The sequence below is a fragment of the Amyelois transitella genome, chromosome 23 (genome assembly GCF_032362555.1).
Source record: "Amyelois transitella isolate CPQ chromosome 23, ilAmyTran1.1, whole genome shotgun sequence".
Classification (NCBI taxonomy): domain Eukaryota; kingdom Metazoa; phylum Arthropoda; class Insecta; order Lepidoptera; family Pyralidae; genus Amyelois; species Amyelois transitella.
Genome location: NC_083526.1, coordinates 2,127,972 through 2,147,367, shown reverse-complemented (window position 1 = coordinate 2,147,367; position 19,396 = coordinate 2,127,972). Strand labels below are relative to the sequence as shown.

General features: G+C 35.3%; 1 protein-coding gene across 1 annotated transcript; it reads left to right on the top strand.

The window, feature by feature from the left end:
- Window positions 1-845: 845 nt before the first annotated feature.
- Window positions 846-10,031, top strand: LOC106133018 (uncharacterized). The gene is made up of 13 exons (XM_060950884.1): window positions 846-977; window positions 1,439-1,524; window positions 2,267-2,348; window positions 2,699-2,780; window positions 3,523-3,694; window positions 4,682-4,907; window positions 5,292-5,448; window positions 6,373-6,456; window positions 7,206-7,323; window positions 7,590-7,713; window positions 8,471-8,514; window positions 9,145-9,205; window positions 9,948-10,031. The coding sequence occupies exons 1-13, from the start codon at window positions 846-848 to the stop codon at window positions 10,029-10,031; spliced, it is 1,452 nt and encodes a 483-aa protein (XP_060806867.1).
- Window positions 10,032-19,396: the final 9,365 nt, after the last annotated feature.

The following is a 19,396-nucleotide window of genomic DNA, read 5'->3' as shown; positions in this document are numbered from 1 at the left end:
TTCCTCCAAATTCTGTATCATTTTCTGTTCAAAATTTGGAGCCAGCTATGGACAGCATATAAGCTTACATACCTACTGTGCAATTTGGGAAAAATTTACTGCCATGTAGGTATGTTTAACCGCCAAAACCACAATAAAAGTAGAAAGGTCAGGTAATTTGAGGATCTACCTACTGTCGTTTAACCACCTTGACTCTATATATTATATCTTGCGGGGTAGACTGAGCCAACAGTTTAATAGGTCATTTACAGCTGTTTGACTTAATGATAGAATACATACATACATACATAAAATCACGCCTCTTTCCCGGAGGGGTAGGCAGAGACTACCTCTTTCCACTTGCCACGATCTCTGCATACTTCTTTCGCTTCGTCCACATTCATAACTCTCTTCATACAAGCTCGGCGGTTTCGGGTACTTTTGACCTGACCCTTTACCAGGACGTCCTTAATGATAGAATTGAGATTTAAATAGTGATTGCTGGCCCATCGCCCACAAATGAATCCCAAGTTTATAACCCTATCCCTTAGCCGCCTTTTCGACACCTATGGGAAAGACGTGGAATGGTCCTATTCTTCTTATTGGTGTCGCGAACCACATGTTAACTGGAGCACCCCATCCTGCTTGGACAAAAGACAATCGTTTTATTGCATTCGGTAAAACTGCTTGTTATAATAAGTGTTATATACCTCTTAAAATATCCAAAGACAAGAGATGGAGGGTTACTGTTACCTACCTTACTGTCTACCCCGCCATGGATAAATTCGTATGTGTTCCTATTTTAAAATGCTAAAAACTGCACATCAAATTCCTCCCACTATTAACTCTGACAACTTTCAGACGACATGATGCCAATTCTTTACCTCATGGTGTACCTATCCTTGGTGGCTGCTGTAGAAGACCGCGCGTACTGCGCAGTGAGATACTCCAGGCTGTGCCAGGACAAGGGGCAACATGTCGGATGTCAGTATCCCGACGTAAGTAGGTAAAATCCATTTCCTTACTACAGAACGAGGCGAGGCTCAATACACACATTATAATCACGTCTATATGCCTTGCGGGGTAGTCAGCCGGCTGTCTTGGAAGGTCATGTTCAGCTGTTTGGTTTAATGATGCAATTGGGATTCAAATAATGACAGGCTGCCATCCTGAAAGAAGAATCCCAAGTTTATAAGCCTATCCTTTAGTCTCCGTTAACGACATCCATGGGAAAGAGATGGTCCTATTCTTTTTCTATTCGTGCCGGAAACCACACGGCATAGCATAACAAATGTTTTTTCACAATAATAATCTTTCGACTTCTTAATACAAGTATGGAAAGTCATAGATACTCGTAAATAAATAAATATAAACGGGACAAAATGGGATGAAAGTATACAATTTTGGATAACCATTTCAGACAATACAAATGGCTGACATAAATAAACTTGCTTTTCAGGCGGGCCCAGGCGAGTCTTGCGAGAATTACACTAAAATAGAATTCACCGAGGAGCTGAAGAGTTTTATCCTGAATTACATAAACAGGTGATGCACTCAGCATTACGATTATATTATACACATATAGTGACGCCTATAACCCTTGCGGGGTAGACAGAGCTTAGCTGTTTTTATGATGGAATTGAGATTCAAATAGGAACAGGTTACTAGCCCATCGCCTAAAAGAAGAATCTCAAGTTTATAAGCCTATCCCTTAGTCGCCTTTTACGACATCCATGGGAAAGAGATGGAGTAGTCCTATTCTTTTTTGTATTGCTGCCGGGAACCACACGGCAAAATATATGTAATATGCGAAAGTAAATTTGTTTGTTTTCTCTTCTCGCGTTATCTACTAAACCAATCTTGTCGAAATTCTGCAGAAGTAAGTGCATAGGGTATTTTTCATTTCGGTAAAAACCATAGATAGTTCCCGTGGAATTTGATCGAATCTGCGGGTTAAAGCTAGTATAATATAAATAATCAATAATCGTCATCAGATAGATATAAATAAATACAGGACAAATTACACAGATTGAGTTAGCCTCGAAGTAAGTTCGAGACTTGTGTTACGAGATACTAACTCAACGATACTATATTTTATAATAAACACTTATATAGATATACATCCAAGACCCAGGCCAATAAAAAAAAGTTCTTTTCTCATCATGCCCTGGCCGGGATTCGAACCCGGGACCTCCGGTGTCACAGACAAGCGTACCGCTGCGCCACGGAGGCCGCCAATGATGATTTTATAATCCGATGATGATTTAATCTACATATATTTCTGCAGACGTCGACAAAGAATCGCGGCTGGGCACGAGAAAGTGCGTGGGGGACTGCCGATACCCAAACCCGACATTATGATGTATGTCGTGAGTACTAAGCCTTTATAATGATTTTTCGCATGTCAAGCGACTAGAGAGTGGCACGTGACTGAGATCGGTCGCCTCATACATACATACATAATCACGTCTATATCCGTTGCGGGGTAGACAGAGCCAGCAATCTTGAAAAGACTGATAGTTGAGCTGTATGGCTTAATGCTTAAGGCTTATCCCTTAGTCGCCTTTTACGACATCAGTGGGAAAGAGTGGTCCTATTCTTTTTTGTAATGGTGCCGGGAACCACACGGCACATGATATTGATACATGATTTAATACGTAATAGGTACGTGATTTTCTTTTATATCTTTAAAGAAATGCCTCAGATCTTCCGATTACAGGAGTGGGATCGAGAACTGGCTTACTTGGCTCAAAGACTCGCGGACCAATGCAGATTCGTGCACGACGAGTGCAGGGCTACAGGTAAACTTACGTCTTAGGCACTCTATTTAATATTATAAATTATATAGAGTACCTATGACGTATACGTGAGTATAAATTATTATCTTATTATGGATATCTACTCTTATATAAGTATAGGCCCAATGTAAAAAAATAATTTAACTCGCATGAAGAACGAACGCATAACACGAGCTCCTAAACTAAATATTTCAAATATTTTTTCATTAGTTATCTTTATGGTTGTAATGTTGGTCCCGACATTAATATAATTATGGAAGTGAAAGTTGGGTGTGGCAAAAGAAACACGAAATCATAATAAATGTGGTAGAAATGAGAGCATTAAGGAGTATGATGGGTGCGAAATTGAGTGACCGGATAAGGAACAGCGTGATAAGGGAATGTTGTGATGTGAAAGAAGATGTAGTTACAGGAATAGAAAAGGGTGTGTTAAGATGTTTTGGGCATGTGGAGAGAATGAATGAAAGCAGGTTGACTAAGCAGATATACAAGGAGAGTGTGGAGGGAAAGGTCGGAGTGGTAAGGCTTAGAAGAACGTATCTTGATCAAAATAAGGACGTCCTGGTAAAGGGTCAGGTCAAGAGTACCCGAAACCGCCGAGCTTGCATGAAGAGAGTTATGAATGTGGATAAAGCGAAGGAAGTATGCAGAGATCGTGGCAAGTGGAAAGATGTAGTCTACTCCTCCGGAAAAGAGGCGTGATTTTATGTATGTATGTATCTATTTTAACCCATTTATTTCTCAGTACGATATCCCTACGCCGGGCAGACTGTGGGGGAAGTAAGATGGCGGAAATCTCTAGATTCTGACCAGATCACAGCCCAGAGGGCGATCAAGAAGGTCTTCGACGCGTGGTGGGGGGAGAAGAGGCGTGTGCAACCACAACAACTGACCACCCCCTTCAAAGTAACTGCCAAGTGAGTTAAGTTACTTTGAGATGTAGCTGACGAATGATGGGTTCTTTCTGAAATCAAGATATCTTCGGCGTTTATGGCCTCTGTGGCGCAGCGGTAGTACGCTTGTCTGTGACAACGGAGGTCCCGGGTTCGAATCCCGGCTAAGGCATGATGAGAAAAGAACTTTTTCCGATTGGCCTGGGTCTTGGATGTTTATCTATATAAGTATTTATTATAAAATATAGTATCGTTGAGTTAGTATCTCGTAACACAAGTCTCGAACTTACTTCGAGGCTAATTCAATCTGTGTAATTTGTCCCGTATAAATTTTTTTTTATTTAAATATAAATATAAAAATATTTAGTTTAATTATAACGTTAAGTTTATGGCTTGTACATACATACATACATAAAATCACGCCTCTTTCCCGGAGGGGTAGGCAGAGACTACCTCTTTCCACTTGCCACGATCTCTGCATACTTCTTTCGCTTCGTCCACATTCATAACTCTCTTCATACAAGCTCGGCGGTTTATGGCTTGTCTATGTATTTATTTATGGATGTCGCTAGAGGCGGCTCAAAAGGATTATGTGCTTTCATTTAGGGCAACAACTATTGTTCAAGCTGAGTTCAGTCAATAATGTATCTGACTTCCCATTCTGACATCGAGAACTCAACTGCGATAAATTCCAGGTGTAAAATGAGACATTACGACTGGGTTTTAGCTTCAGTAGAAATCATACATACATAAAATCACGCCTCTTTCCCGGAGGGGTAGGCAGAGACTACCTCTTTCCACTTGCCACGATCTCTGCATACTTCCTTCGCTTCATACACATTCATAACTCTCTTCATACAAGCTCGGCGGTTTCGGGTACTTTTGACCTGACCAGGACGTTCTTAATTTGATCAAGATACGTTCGTCTATTCAGCAAAAATCAAATTTCTTAAAATCAAGGCCACTTTAATTTAAGTACTGATACGGATTTCCATATTCTTGTCATTTCAGAGGTACAGCCTGGGGTCATTTCAGCCAGCTCGCCATCTGGAAGCTCAGGGCCGTGGGCTGCGGCGCCGTCCACCACGGTCCCCCCCACCTCCGACTGCTACTGGTGTGCGATTACTCTCATACAAACATGCTGGGCCAAAAGACCATCTCAGCTGGACCCCTCGCCACCTGCCCGCTCCATACGATACGGAGGCCACGGTCGCAGTACCCTTTGTTATGCTCTACGGTAAGATATTTCTTTTTGAATTCTGCTCTATGGTTTAATAGATTTTGGATTCTAGTGTTTGACTTTTACACAAACATATTGGGCCAGAATCTTACACACATCTAGTCATAGTTCAAATTCAAATTCAAACGTTTATTTGCCAACTATGAGTCATAAATATAATAGTACATAGTTCTGAATATCTGCGTTTCCATTTATCATATCAGCAGCCGTTATTAATTCAACTAATGTACTTACGTAATTCAGAATGGAGTCGCGGTAAGTACATGGTCGATAGAATTCGAATATGTTTTTCATATTTTTTTTGAGACTGGTAACTTTAACGGCATAGAAGAACTAGATTTTATGAAGCCTTTGAAGATAAAATGTTTAGCTATTTCACAGATTAAATATCCACTAAGGACTCAAGATCTAGAAGTGTTGTATGACTACGAAAAAGAAGATGAAAGGACTGAAACCATTCCTGAAGATGATCAGAAGTCTACCACACAGCTGGATGTATTACCAAAGAACTATGATGTTGAAGAAGAGCAGTTAACGCGTAAGTCAGATAAGAATTAAGAAGAATTAATTTTAAAGCGTAGGTAGTCGTATCGGTAATGTACATACATACATACATATGATCACGTTTATATCCCTAGCGGGGTAGACAGAATCACCAGTCTTGAAAAGACTGATAGGCCACGCTCAGCTGTTTGGCTTAATGATAGAATTGAGATTCAAATAGTGACAGGTTGCTAGCCCATCGCCTAAAAGACGAATCCCAAGTTTATTAGCCTATCCCTTAGTCGCCTTTTACGACATCCGTTCGAAAGAGATGGAGTGGTCCTATTCTTTTTTGTAATGGTGCCGGGAACCACACGGCACATCGGTAATGTGCCGTGTAAAATGCGTAACTATGGCGCAAAAAGGCACAGGTTCGAATCCCACCTCGGCCATGGAACAATGATTTTTGTTGAAGTTATGTACACTAGTTTGAATACTAACTGATGCTCTTACGGTGAGGGATAACGTCGTGAAGAAACCTGCACATTCAGGCAACTGGGTGAGATACCATATGATCCAATACGGGTTAGGTTCCCATACAAAGGTTGCGGAGGTCACAAAAGACTGATAGGTCACGTTTAGCTATTTGGCTTTAAGATAGAATTGAGATTCAAATAGTGACAAGTTGCTAGTCCATCGCCTAAAAGATGAATTCCAAGTTTTTCAGGCTTTGCCTTAGTCGCCTTTTACGACATCCGTGGGAAAGAGATGGAGTAGTCCTATTCTTTTTCCTATTGGTGCCGGGAACCACACGACACAACTACAAAATTAACTTTTTTAATATCATTATTCTACACCCTGTAGTTTCGGCTGTACACTCGCCTTACAATAACATGACCTACTATTCATACAAATTAAAAACAAAAATGGGTCAAGTTTGTAATCGATTTTTATAGAAGAATGGTTTTTGAACTTTAAGGCTTTGGGCAGAGAAACAGCAAGGCGAAAGAAGTTTTGGACAGGGATATGAAAATGAGGAATCAAATTCACATCGCTTATGGTCGTGAGTAAGCCAATCTTATAACCTACAACCTTTTGTGCTAGGCTTCGCAGGATTTTATGTTACTCATGAAGATTTTATGATTTATTTGAACATATAATATATAGGTATCTTTTTTCTTTATGTTAATATGGATTAAGAAATTTTATTTTAGAGTGTATACCTACTAAAAACACATACAGTATTCGCTTGCAAGATTTTCCTAGAAGGTAGGTTTTACCCTTTACCACATTTCCTCCAACAGTAGACCCTGGGCTCTGGGAATTCATTCAGATGATGATGATTCTACTCATCCGAAGAAATACTGGCGTCACAAAAGATGATAATGCGAGCTAATTTAGCACTGAAAACTGAGGACGCTTAAATCCGGAAAAGTAGAAAGAGAAAAGTCGGAAGAAATAAGTGCCGTGTGGTTTCCGGCACCAATAGGACCACTCCATCTCTTTCCCATGGATGTCATAGAAGACGATATGTTTAAAACACTTGGGATTCTTCTTTTAGGCGACGGGCTAGCAACCTGTCACTTTATATGAATCTCAATTCTATCAGTTAGCCAAACTGATTGTTAGCTCTGTCTACCTCGCAAGGATATATATGTATGTATGTAAAGATAATTCGGAAGGGGGCACTCTGGGTACATAACTTATGGGGGTGTAAACCGATGGGGGAGAGATGATAATTCTATAATAAATGTGGCTTTAAATGCGCAATTTTTTTGTGAGTTGAATGATGATAACATGAAAGATTTTCAGCTTATCAGCCACCAAGAAGCACTACCAGAAGACCAGACACAGATTATATCAAAAGGAAAAACGTTGAAGTAGACCAAAGACCCGGTGGCTATTTTCAACAAAAGAGGCCACGTGTAAAGTAAGTACAGGATACTAATGTTAAAAATTCTAAAGTAAGTTTATTTGTCTGTTGTTATTGCCTCTTCAAACGTTATCTACTGAACCAATATAATAAAAATCTAGAACTTTTCATTCCGGTAAAAAAACTATCTATAATTCTCGTGGGATTTGCGAAAATCTTGTATTATTTTGTAAGTGGCGCACATTTTTACATATAGTTCATATATTTTATAACAGTTATAAGTATATAAAAATAAATTGTTTAGTATGGATTACCATTTACAGTGATGATTATTCAGTGATCCCCCTGCGGGACCCCCAACATGAGCAGCCTAACGAAGCACCCTGGAGGCCTAAATTGTATTGGAGAACAAGTACCACCGGCCTGCCTGAATACGAGACGAGTATTGTGAGTCATCAATATTTTTTTACCGAACACATTGCTAGCTGAGGAAAATAGTATAGAAAAATATATATATATAGCGTATAGCGGGGCGAGATTGAAAAGTAAAAGCCAACTACGGGATAACAACTTTACTTCGGTAACTTATAAAAAGAAATACAAAACTCGCTCGCTAATAAGAAGTGCACACCGCACCGGTCCGCGCGTTGTTTAAAGACTGACTTGTTCAATGAGGCGCACGGGCGGTCCTCGGCGCGGGCGCTGGGCACGGCGTGGTATGGTCGAGGGGGGCGGAGGGTGACGCGATGTCTCTCTGTCGAGCTAACAACCTGTCACATTCGAACCTCAATTCCATCTTAAACTATACAGCTGAACGTAGCCTTTCAGCCTTTTCAAAACTGTTGGCTCCGTCAGATGTAGACTATATGTATGTATGTGTAGCTGTGCCCGCGACTTCGTCTATGTGGGATAATTATTTTGGGCATCATTGAAGCTCTCAAGGATGAATAATTTTACCCGTTTTTTTCACATATTCCATTATTTCTTTGCTCCTTAATAGTTGCATCGTGATGTTATATAGCCCAAAGCCTTCCTCGATAAATGATCTATTCAACGCAAAAAATATTTTTCAATTCGAACCAGTAGTTTCCAACATTTCAAACAGGAACAAAGTTAATCTACAACTTTCCAAGATGACCGCGTACATACATACAGAAATAATGGGACTATTAAGTATGTAGTAATAGTGATATAATAATTGCAGGTGTTGCAATCAGTCCGACGCAAGTACTACGAGCAAGACAGGAGGTAAGGAGAATTATTTTTAATCATAAACATTTATTCCTTGAATATGGTTACAATGTAGGTCTTTAGGATTTAGGTACAGTTTCTGTGAACACATATTCTACCTTACCTTATTCTACTTACCTTACCTTCTTACCTTAAGGCGTCGGAATTATCTACATATATTTAAAATAAGCAGCATATAAAGGCTCTGTCTAATTATGATCATTTTGTCAATATTTCAATGTCAAATAATAATAATAATAAATTTGTTATAGTCAATGAAATAATTCCAAATGTCATAAAAATAAAATATCATTGCTACATTTATTACATAATTTTATTTAGTACATAGGCACATTTGTTTGTTTGTAGTAATATTTTTATTGCACAGACATTTTTCGAACAAGTTTTAAGATGTTACATTACGCTTTCGCTTTAGTCTTGTCTTTGGGTTCTAAAAGACCCAATGCTCAAAATGTCCCTCTCTTTCTCTCTCATTCTTGTGCATTCCCAGTTGCACCCTCCACTATATTGCTTCCGGGCCTAGGGTCCGTTTTCCTGCAATTTATCTTTCCACTTTGTCCGGTCTCCAATCGCCCAATGCTCAACATGTGATAGGCAAAATAAACATGTTTACAACGATTTTAATAGTTTCAGACCAACAGAAGTGCGTGAAAAAGAAGTCACCCATACTGTCCGAAGACCTTTAGCAGTAAGTACTCATTTCTTATCAAGTAGGTTTTTGTGTTAAATTTGGTACCTACCTTCATGACGTCTTTCCATTCCACCACGGTCTGCCCTGCCTCCCTCTTCACCGCCCGGGGACCTTATACAGGGGGTTTGGTAAATCGCTTTGTATTATTGAAAAGGGGCACTCAATATATTATTCTCGTTCCAAATAATTAGAAAAAAAATTTAACTTGTCTCTTAACTGGGACGTTTTATCTAATATGTCGCACCTGTTATCATCTATATATTTCTACTAGCTGACCCGATAAACGTTGTTTTGCCATATAAATAATATTAAATGACGATTGATCAGTTATCGACCGGTGTATTACTACAATGGCTATTAAAAAATAGGGATTGGTGATAAAAGGTAAAAAATTTAGGGTTTGTTTTATATAAAAAAATAAAGATATTAAAAAAATGACTTAAAATTAAAAAAAAAGTTAAGGGTGGACAACCCTAATCAGTAAGGGATATGAAAAATAGAAGTTGACCGATTCTCAGACCAACTCAATGTGCTCACAAAATTTCATGAGAAGCGGTCAAGCCGTTTCGGAGGAGTAGGTACGGGAACGAACATTGTGACACGAAATTTTTTTATATCTATAAGATATGGCACTTTTGCATGTAACGTAAGTGCCTACAGTCATGTTGGGTAGGTAGGCATTAACGATACCTAGTTATAGTTCTAAGACAATCACTTAGTTTTTTTGGTTGTTTTACAGCCATCCCTCAAGTTGGACAAGGAAGATATAGACCAGCTTTTCAAAGACACGGGTTTTAAGCCCAACTGGACGCCAAAACTATAATTGTAAAGTATTTTTTATATATTATATACATATTTGTACTTATATGACAAGATTTATTATTGAATCTGCACTCGTGTGGTCTACACACACTTCCTTAATTTTATAGTAAGCGCCATCTAGCGAGTCTTAGTAACATTATAGCTACGCGAACTGCAGGACTTCATAACTTGCTCGAAGAAACTTTCTTTAAAGGTTTTTTGTGTTATCACAAGATGGCGCTAGCTAGCTAGCGTGCTTACATACACCTATCCGACTGTTCGTAAAAGGTGTATGCAAATAACAAACGATCTTCCTATAAGTAGTTTTATGAGATATCCGCTCTTATGCGATATCAGCTTTGTATTGATAGAAATATGCACAGACCTCATTTTCAAATATTTCATTTAATTTTTATAAGTAGAATAGGGTTTACAAATGATACTTAGGTAGGTATCTATAATTATAAATTATGCTAATGACAGTATTTTTAATCTCTAGAAGCTGAGTTTACTGCCAAATCATTTTATAATACTTATAAATCCTGTTATTTCCAGACATAATAAAATCCCACTAGGAATCTACTCTTAATGATGAGAGAGATTTCAGAAATGGTAAAATGAGAACCTCGTTTTCACCGTCGGTTAACGTTTGAACGCTGAAATAAAAGCTTTTAATAAAAACCAGTGTCTCCTAAAGTGTTTTAATGCAAAAAATGCCCGCCATTTTTGTAGCAGCCGGCAAATAAGAACAATCTTCATTATGTTCGATGCAAGATGAGGTTGTTTTTTTTTTCTCTAAAAAAGCGTGTCGTTCGTCCATTTTTCTTTTGTTATTTCGCGAACCTCTCACGGAGATCATATTTCCGCCGTGCGGTTTTACTTATTACTTATTTTTCATAAGATGTTATTTTCAGAGATTGCGTTTTTGTTATAAGTTCTTACCGACTTACTCACTCGAGGATTCAGGTCATGGACTCTCACCCCGGACTCCTCTACAGAGAGTAAATAAATAATATTACATACATACATATATATGGTCACGTCTATATCCCTTGTGGGGTATACAGAGCCAACAGTCTTGAATAGACTGAATGGCCACGTTCAGCTATTTGGCTTACTGATAGAATTGAGATTCAAATAGTGATAGCTTGCTAACCCATCGCCTAAAAAAGAAACCCAAGTTTGTAAGCCCATCTCTTAGTCGCCTTTTACGACATCCATAGGAAAGAGATGGAGTGGTCCTATTCTTTTTTGTATTGCTGTTTTGTTCAGCTGGAGTCTTTTCAAGACTGTTGGCTCTGTCTACCCCTTAAGGGATAAAGACGAGACTATATGTATGTAAAATTAGTATTAAGAAGATATAGATTCCTTGATGTTCAAATTTAAAGGCAAAGTGTAATTTTTCCAAAACAACGCGAGTATTCGGAATGCGTATTCCCCATAATTGTAGCGATTTGTAAAAACGAACGTAGGCACCATGATATGTCGTCATGCCATACGACATTTTGTGCTTAACGAAATATATAGGGGATATGGCTGAACTAGCTTTTACACGCGATTTTATACGTTTTGTATAAATACACAAATACATCGTTCATTTATATGATCACGTCTATATCCCTTGCGGGGTAGGCAGAGGTAGCAATCTTGAAAGACTGATATAAAATGTAACTTTTGCGCCAAATAAAGATTTTTCTTTATTTCTTTCTCTTTAAAATAGAAAAATACCGTATACAAATAGATATTCAAAAAATCACGTTTTGGTCTTCTGTTGATTTTATATTGAAATACAAAATATCGGTTTTTTGTCAATATATTCCAAATACAAATCACTCAGTTTAAATTTCATTTGTAACTATGTTTGAATGAATAAATATAAACACAGGTAGGTAAACCAAAGACAATCTTGCTAAATGTAAGGGCAACTTATTATTATTTCCCTCCTTTGTTAAAAAAAAATATATTTTGTTGCAAAAGGGAAAAAGGGAACAACTACGTAATAGTCATATCCATGCTGCCATTTCAGCTATCCATTAAAAACAAAATTACCGCCACAATTATAAAACAATGCATTTAAAAAGGCTCACGAAGGGCATTCCTTTTGCCTAAAATTGCGTTCTTTCGAAAATAGTCGCATGTGCGCGCCGCATTAGTCCGAATGCAAACTGTTTCGACGAAAACTCTAAATTCGTTTTTATGCCAAATACCTTGTAGGTGAAACCATTTTTGTTAATCTGTGAAGCAGAAATTATTTAGTTTTACTTACTTCAAAGGGGTGGGTTGTCATTGTAAGTATATTATGATAAAGCCCACCTTTTCTGGTTAAGTGAAAATTTTCAGTCAGACGTATTTTTCTAGAAAAACTGTATGTACTATTTATTTTTTCAGTGATTTATAAAGATGTTCTTTCATTAAAAAATCTTTCGATTTCGTAGCGTATTATAGCAAGTCATTGCTTAGATACGCATTTCATCACTGTTACCTTCTTTACAATAAAATATTTTCTTATAAATATTTGCATAGCCTTAGCAATTAGGATTCTTTCTTTAGGCGATGGGCTAGTAACCTGTCACTATTTGAATCTCAATTCTGTCACTAAGTCAAGCAGCCGAACGTGGCCTATTAGTCTTTTTAAGCCTGTCGGCTCTGTCTACCTCGCAAGAGATATCGACGAGATTATGACGTGAGTTTGTGTGTAAATATTTGCAATAAAAAACAAATAAAAAGTGTGAAAGAAATCCGATTAAATTTTTCTAAAAAAAGGTTTAACTTTTTTAAATTTTTGTATGACGTCCACACATGCAACGATATTCGTAAATAATGACAGCTGCAACTTTATTTTAATCGAGGGGTTTTTATATCAGAGATTCATAGATATGACTTTAGTTATCAATTAGGCGAAGCGAAGCGTTTTGTATCATGTAAGTTTAACTTCGACGAGAAATTTTAAACGTTAAGATATTTTTAAAAGAAAAGGGAAAACTGTTAAATCCTCACAAACTGATAAAGGCGTCATAGGTATATTATCTTTATCTGGAAAAAAATTGTATGGCAAAGGTTAAACTTAATAAACGCACTTCTCTCTATAATTATGGAAAACATAATTACTTACTTACAAAAATATTACGTAGATTTCATATTTTTCTGTGATATTTTTATTTTATTACAAAGGCGCATAAGCAAAATATTCTACATTTACGAAACAAATGATATTTTGTAAACTAGCCTATATTCCACTACTTAATAAAGAATATATTTTAATGTGGTATTTATCTAGAAACCCCAAGATAATTACGCCGAGGTTAAACAATGAAAAAATAATGTATATACGCATAAAAAAAAAGGAAAAATATTTTGTCGTAAAAATAACATTTTTAATAACTACTGTGACATTATTTAAGAACATTTATGATTTCCAACTACTTTTCTTCCAAAAATAGTTACATAAACCATACCAGAATCGAATTAACTTTTTTTTAAGTCGGCCAAACCGAATTGCCGAACGTAATGGTCCCCCAACGCAGCTGCAGCGGTGCAAGGTCAGGGGCATCGAGCGAGTGCATTGCCCAAAGACTGCACGCGAAAAATACGCGCACAACACACATGCGCAGGCGCTGGTGTGCGCGCGCCGACGAAAAAGCCGAATTGCGGGCCAGAGACTTGACTGGTGTAGATCCTACCAGTGCTTAATATTTCGTATATATTTTTTTAAATTTGGATCACAATGATTCCAAATTTAAAAAATATATGGGTATTTAAAATAAATTATAAGGGCCGAATTTAGTAGATTAAAAATAAAAAGTTATTTTATTTTATACGTCTGGTATAATGATAAAACTTTTCCTTCTTTAAAAAATAAACTATTTAAAAATTTCCATAAACAGTGCAATCTTAAAAAAATTAAACGTAAGGCACAGATATAGTTAGTAGTACCTAGGTAGTAGTCGTGGTATCAGTCAGAAAATCAAGAATAATAATGAATTATTAAATCAGTTCGGTTATTTATCGCCAATATAATTTTACATACAAACGCATCATTCCGACCATTCAACAAAGTACTAACCAAAAAATTTTCGAAACATTTTTACGACAGGTTCAACCAGCCATTCAAAATGTAACCACACCCAACTTAGAACTAATATTAAACAAAAAAAAACTTATACATGACTCTACCAATCCCGGTCTTTGCCGATGGTAGAAAAAAGTAAAAAAAAAATGTGGCGGGTACATAATCTACCCGAATTATACTCACACATGCGTATACACACACACACATACACACAGTTTGGAGCGAGTCTCTGAGAGGAAGGTCATGGGCGTTATAAGCCATTCATTGTTAAATTTATTTTGATGACTTTATTGTTTTTAAAACATACATTTTTAAGATTCGTGTCGCTTTGTCTTGTGTGGAAAAGTCATTAAAAAGAAATAGATAAATAAATTTTCAAACCTACATTTTGTTTTAGGTAATAACTTCTATCAAATGGTTTGCTTATTGTAAAAAAAAAGATTTTCAAGAATTTTAAAAACACAAATGGTGTATTGAATTTATTCTATGTAAATTTACCAAAAATATATAAGCAATTTAATACAAAAATTTGAAAATAAACCGGTGAATAGGCAGCTTAAAGAGTTTGACATGCATTACTTGATTTCGGTTTCGAACGCGGAACTCGTTTTGCGTTTTTGTTTTTTTTTTTACGTGTGCTTTGGGTACTTGCACTTTCAAGCTGTTTTAAAAAGGGTTTAAGTATTTAAACTCTTTGTGCTTGTGTCATGGTTATTATGGGCTATACCGTATAATACGATATATCTAATATCGGCATTCGTCTTGCGGTATTTGACCAGATAAGCTTATGTCTTCGTTACAAAAAATATAATTATTCTTATGAAATATCAATAATTATTTTATATCTACGTTTCAAGATCTCTGTAAAGTTTTACCTAGTAACTGATAAAAAGGCGCTATTAACTAAAAACTCAAACACACTGTAATAAACCTAAAAACATACTTACATCTCCTTTTATTTCTAAAGGCAAAATATTAGTAAGTATTCCCTAGTATACATAACGGACAGCACGAAAATATCCACCAAATTGGAGCCGCTCCAACCAAACTGGTTTAACTTTTCATTTTGGCGCGCATCAGCCGCCATCTTAGTTTTTAACTTTTTTTTATTTAATTTTAAAACCTCCGACCTTGAAACCAAGTGTCTACGCCTCGGGCTAAATGCTCGAAAAACTTTGCAAAACCGAAATAAATTAAAGCAATATGTTACTTGTGGTTAGTATTTTGTCCCACTGTTCCCATTTTGAGATAGCTATTGTGTTTTTTGTAAAAACATTTGGTTGATGCCAACCGTCAAATTACGGATATTTTCAGATAAAGGACACAGTATAATAATGATGCCATATTTTTATATTGATCGAGTTTTATGAATTATTAGTAGGTATTTATACTTACCAACTGTTAATTTGTCATATGTAAGGGTTCTTTGTACTTACGTAATTTTCTAAATTAGTGTCCTTTTTAATACCACATACTTACTTCCTGTGGTGTCGTTGGCAGAATACAATGTAAAAAGCCACTCAGCCTGGCAGAAGAAGACGAAGAAGCAAGAGATATTGAGGTTAGCCAAAAATACCGACAGACAAGATAATAGATTCATTTATAAGGACTGACAGCTTGTTTTAAACATCTTATTATTTTATTGTAAATTCTCATTCATTTTATAGTAAAAGCGACTAAGATTTAGGCATGGCCTTTCAATCTTTGCGATACTGTTGGCTCCGTCTACCCCGTAAGGGGAAAAGACGTGATTTGTAAGCCACATGTGTAAACTTAAACTAGCTTTTGCTTGTTTCCCTTTCGTGGGAATTTTTAAAAGCTCTTTTCAGTGGTTGCCTGAGAAAACCTCTATGCTGCCTTTCAAATAAGAATAAATTTAAATCGCTTAATAAATAATCTCAATTCTATCATTAAGTAAGCCCAATAGCTGAACGAGGCCATTCAGCCTTTTCAAGACTGTTGGCTCTGTATATTCCGCAAGGTATATATATAGACGTGACCATATGTATGTAATAATAAACTGATTTATTTAACTTTCTTTTAATTTTTTTTCACAAAGTTCTAGTGAAAGTCAGTTGGTGAATAACTATTGCCTTCCCTCCTATTCGCAATAGAAGGATGTTATGTCAATTTGGTTTAAGATATGTGAGAAATGAAACAAAAAAACTCAACAAATGAAAGAAATTTATTGTATACAGGTTTTAAATATCCTTGCACATTGTTACCTGCCTACCAGCCACGAAGTTAACGTAAGAATAAAGTTCTTATAGATACAGGACATTACATGAAAAAATTCACCTCAAATGAATCTTAGTTAATAGTATACGTAAGAAACAGTTTCTTTTTTTTTACAAATTGTCTACAATTCCACAGTTCAAATCTTTTTTTGTCGCCATGCGACAATTTTGGACGTTATTTTTTTTAACTCTCATGAAAAAGTCAGTCAAATCGCCGCTTAAGCTGAGCTTTCCAAAATTCCCCTCTCTTAATTTGACTAGATTTATAAAAATTGCCAATCACGTTTTAAGCCAATTGTCTTTTTTAAAAACATGACCGCCTCCAGCGGGAAGAACAATAATAAACCTATGAACATCACTTTTTACTGAGGAAGTGAAAAATATATAATATTCATAATTTATTAATAAAAAATAATTATAAATGAGTTGTTAAAATTAACGCAATCGCCTATTTATCTGTTATGAAAACTAAACAATAATAATAAAAACTAAAGGAACAAAATAACAAAAAAATAGAGGCGAGTAAGGTATATTGAAAAAAAAAATATTCCATTAAAACTTGTACTCAATAATTAAATAACAATATTATAATTTGATCTCAGTTAGCTCCTTTAGCTGTTTATATATTATTAAAAAACATAAGACCTTCATTATAAAGTAACAGCGCCTATCTTTATACATTGGTCCATTACCGAATTTAAGATGTTAAGTCCAATCACAAGTAACATACAACGGTGCAAAGAAACCTTCTCAAAACGAAGAATAGTTCCTCAGCATGTGATGTGCTTCATTAAGCGTTTATTTTTATATTGTTATAAATACCGTATAAGTTGAATTTATACTAACCTTTTAATAATGATAACATTACATTTAATATGTCTAAAATTAAATGCTTTTGTTGTACACATTTTTTTTTACAAAAAGTAAAGAGATTTGTTACATCTCTGTCTCAATATTGTATTCATTCCACGATAATTCTAAATGTTCAATAATAATAAGTCAATCATTGTAGCAGTCGTACGATGATTGACATTAGAATACAATAATTGTGGTAATAATACAAAAATTCATGTGTCAAATGAACCGTCTAGAAAATACAGGTTTAAAAAGAAAACATGTGACAATCAAGTGAAACTTACATAAAGAGACGTTAATTTTTCAATTTCAAATTGAAAATAATTGTTTAATTATAAAGTCTACTAGATATTTTGTAATGAATGTTTGAAAATGTCCGATGTACAGCCAAATGCATAAACACTATCTTAATGTTTCAGACATAAAATATTTCATAAACATAGATATAAAATAGTATTTGTGCATTTGACTGTACAATTGTTAGTTCAAGAAAAAAACAAAAGTCAAATCACTTAAGTAGTTCAAATTGTACTAAATTGTACAAAGTCACAAGTATTAGACAATCTTTAAGTTTGAATGCTTAGAGTTAACGGCTGGCTGTCTTTTATAGATTCCATATGGCGAAAACCTCACGCAGTTTTTCATAATTTTAATTAATGTATAAGAACATAATATAATAAGTGAAAAACAAATCTATTTTTTTTTTTAAATATAATTATATGATTTCTTTTTGCAATTAAAATTAAAAAAAATAGGCGTAATGTTTTTGCCAAAGGAAAAGTTGGTCTGCACTCATAAGAAACACATTCACAAATCTCGCGGAATCTTAATGTTTAATTAAAAATGCAATTTCTCTTCATTGTCTTTTTGTTCCTGGACCGTCGTAGACCGTTCAAGATCCTAACCTAACCCTTACGCAGATTTATTACATTTACGAAAAAAAATTAACAAAATATGAAAGAATCACTACCTGCTACCTATAAATTGAAAATTACACTAGTGTATTAACTAAAATTCTTAAACTATGTGGAAAAATGATTGAACAATATACAATAAAAATGATTCACTAATAAACCCAATGGTCTCATCAAAAAGCATGTTTTCGTACTGTCAAGCTCAAATGTGTATCAAATGTTGTCACTCTCAATTTTGTGACAGAATTTATTTTTATCTGTGAAAAATACAAATTTTGTTTTTGTCGTATAATTGTAACACTCAATGTCTTCTATTTATAATGAGGTATTCATTTAATCTGAGGCAGTACCTACATATTAAAGTATGTATTTGTAATGAAAACACGCCTTTTTTAAAATTAAAAATAAATCGGCTTCGCGGAAATTGCTTTGGATTCAGCATTAGTGTAAACTCGTAGAAATTAGCTACTTTTATTGCGCAGGCGATTATTTTAACGAAATGAGACCAATGGAAATAACATTTTAAGTGTTAAGGCGGCGTATACCTTTGTACAGACCTGTTGCCACTCGGCGTTATCTACTACATATCAGTCACATCTCTCTTAAACCGGGTTCGAACCCCAAACACTTTGCACAAAAACAATGACATGTTTAACATCTCAATATAATATTATAATCATAATATAGGGTTATTAAAATAAAGCCACTTAAAATTAACTAACGTTACAAAATAAGATTAAACAACATAATTTGTTCCCGATGTGAAAAAAATATTTTTTCATATTATAATTAAAAAAAAAACTAGTAACATTCTAAACGGAATGTTCATTAATATCTAGGTTATCTTTGCAAAATGTCCCATCCTATAATTCTGTACAAACTTACACAAAATAACCGTTTTTAAGCTATCAACAAATGCCAGGCGCGACACATTTAGTGTACGTATTTTCGAAAAAATGTTGTTCGTTATTTAATTTTAATTTTCTCTCGGATTTGATTCGAAATGCGGTCTGGTGGGGCTGTAGTGAACATGACACAATTTTCACCATAAATACAATGTAAAAAACATTGTATAGATAAATGCACATAACGTTTAATATAGAACGATTTTTTCTTAATAAATGCTAAAAAGACGTCAAAAATTATGCACAGAGAAATGAACGAGAAAGATGCTATCGACTAGTTTAAAATTTTGAATATAAAAATTTGTTTTTTTTTTTTTTGTAAGAGAATACACTCGACATTTCGACGTACGGGATATGTATTATGATTTGGATATCGTTTCTTTACAATTTTTTCTAAATTTGAATAA

Excerpts from the sequence above, each read along its gene's own strand:
- LOC106133018 (XM_060950884.1), top strand. The coding sequence starts at position 846 with ATGATGCCAATTCTTTACCTCATGGTGTACCTATCCTTGGTGGCTGCT. Across the intron at positions 2,781-3,522 it reads CGACGAGTGCAGGGCTACAG|TACGATATCCCTACGCCGGG; the intron begins GTAAACTTACGT and ends TTTATTTCTCAG. Across the intron at positions 7,714-8,470 it reads CTGAATACGAGACGAGTATT|GTGTTGCAATCAGTCCGACG; the intron begins GTGAGTCATCAA and ends TAATAATTGCAG.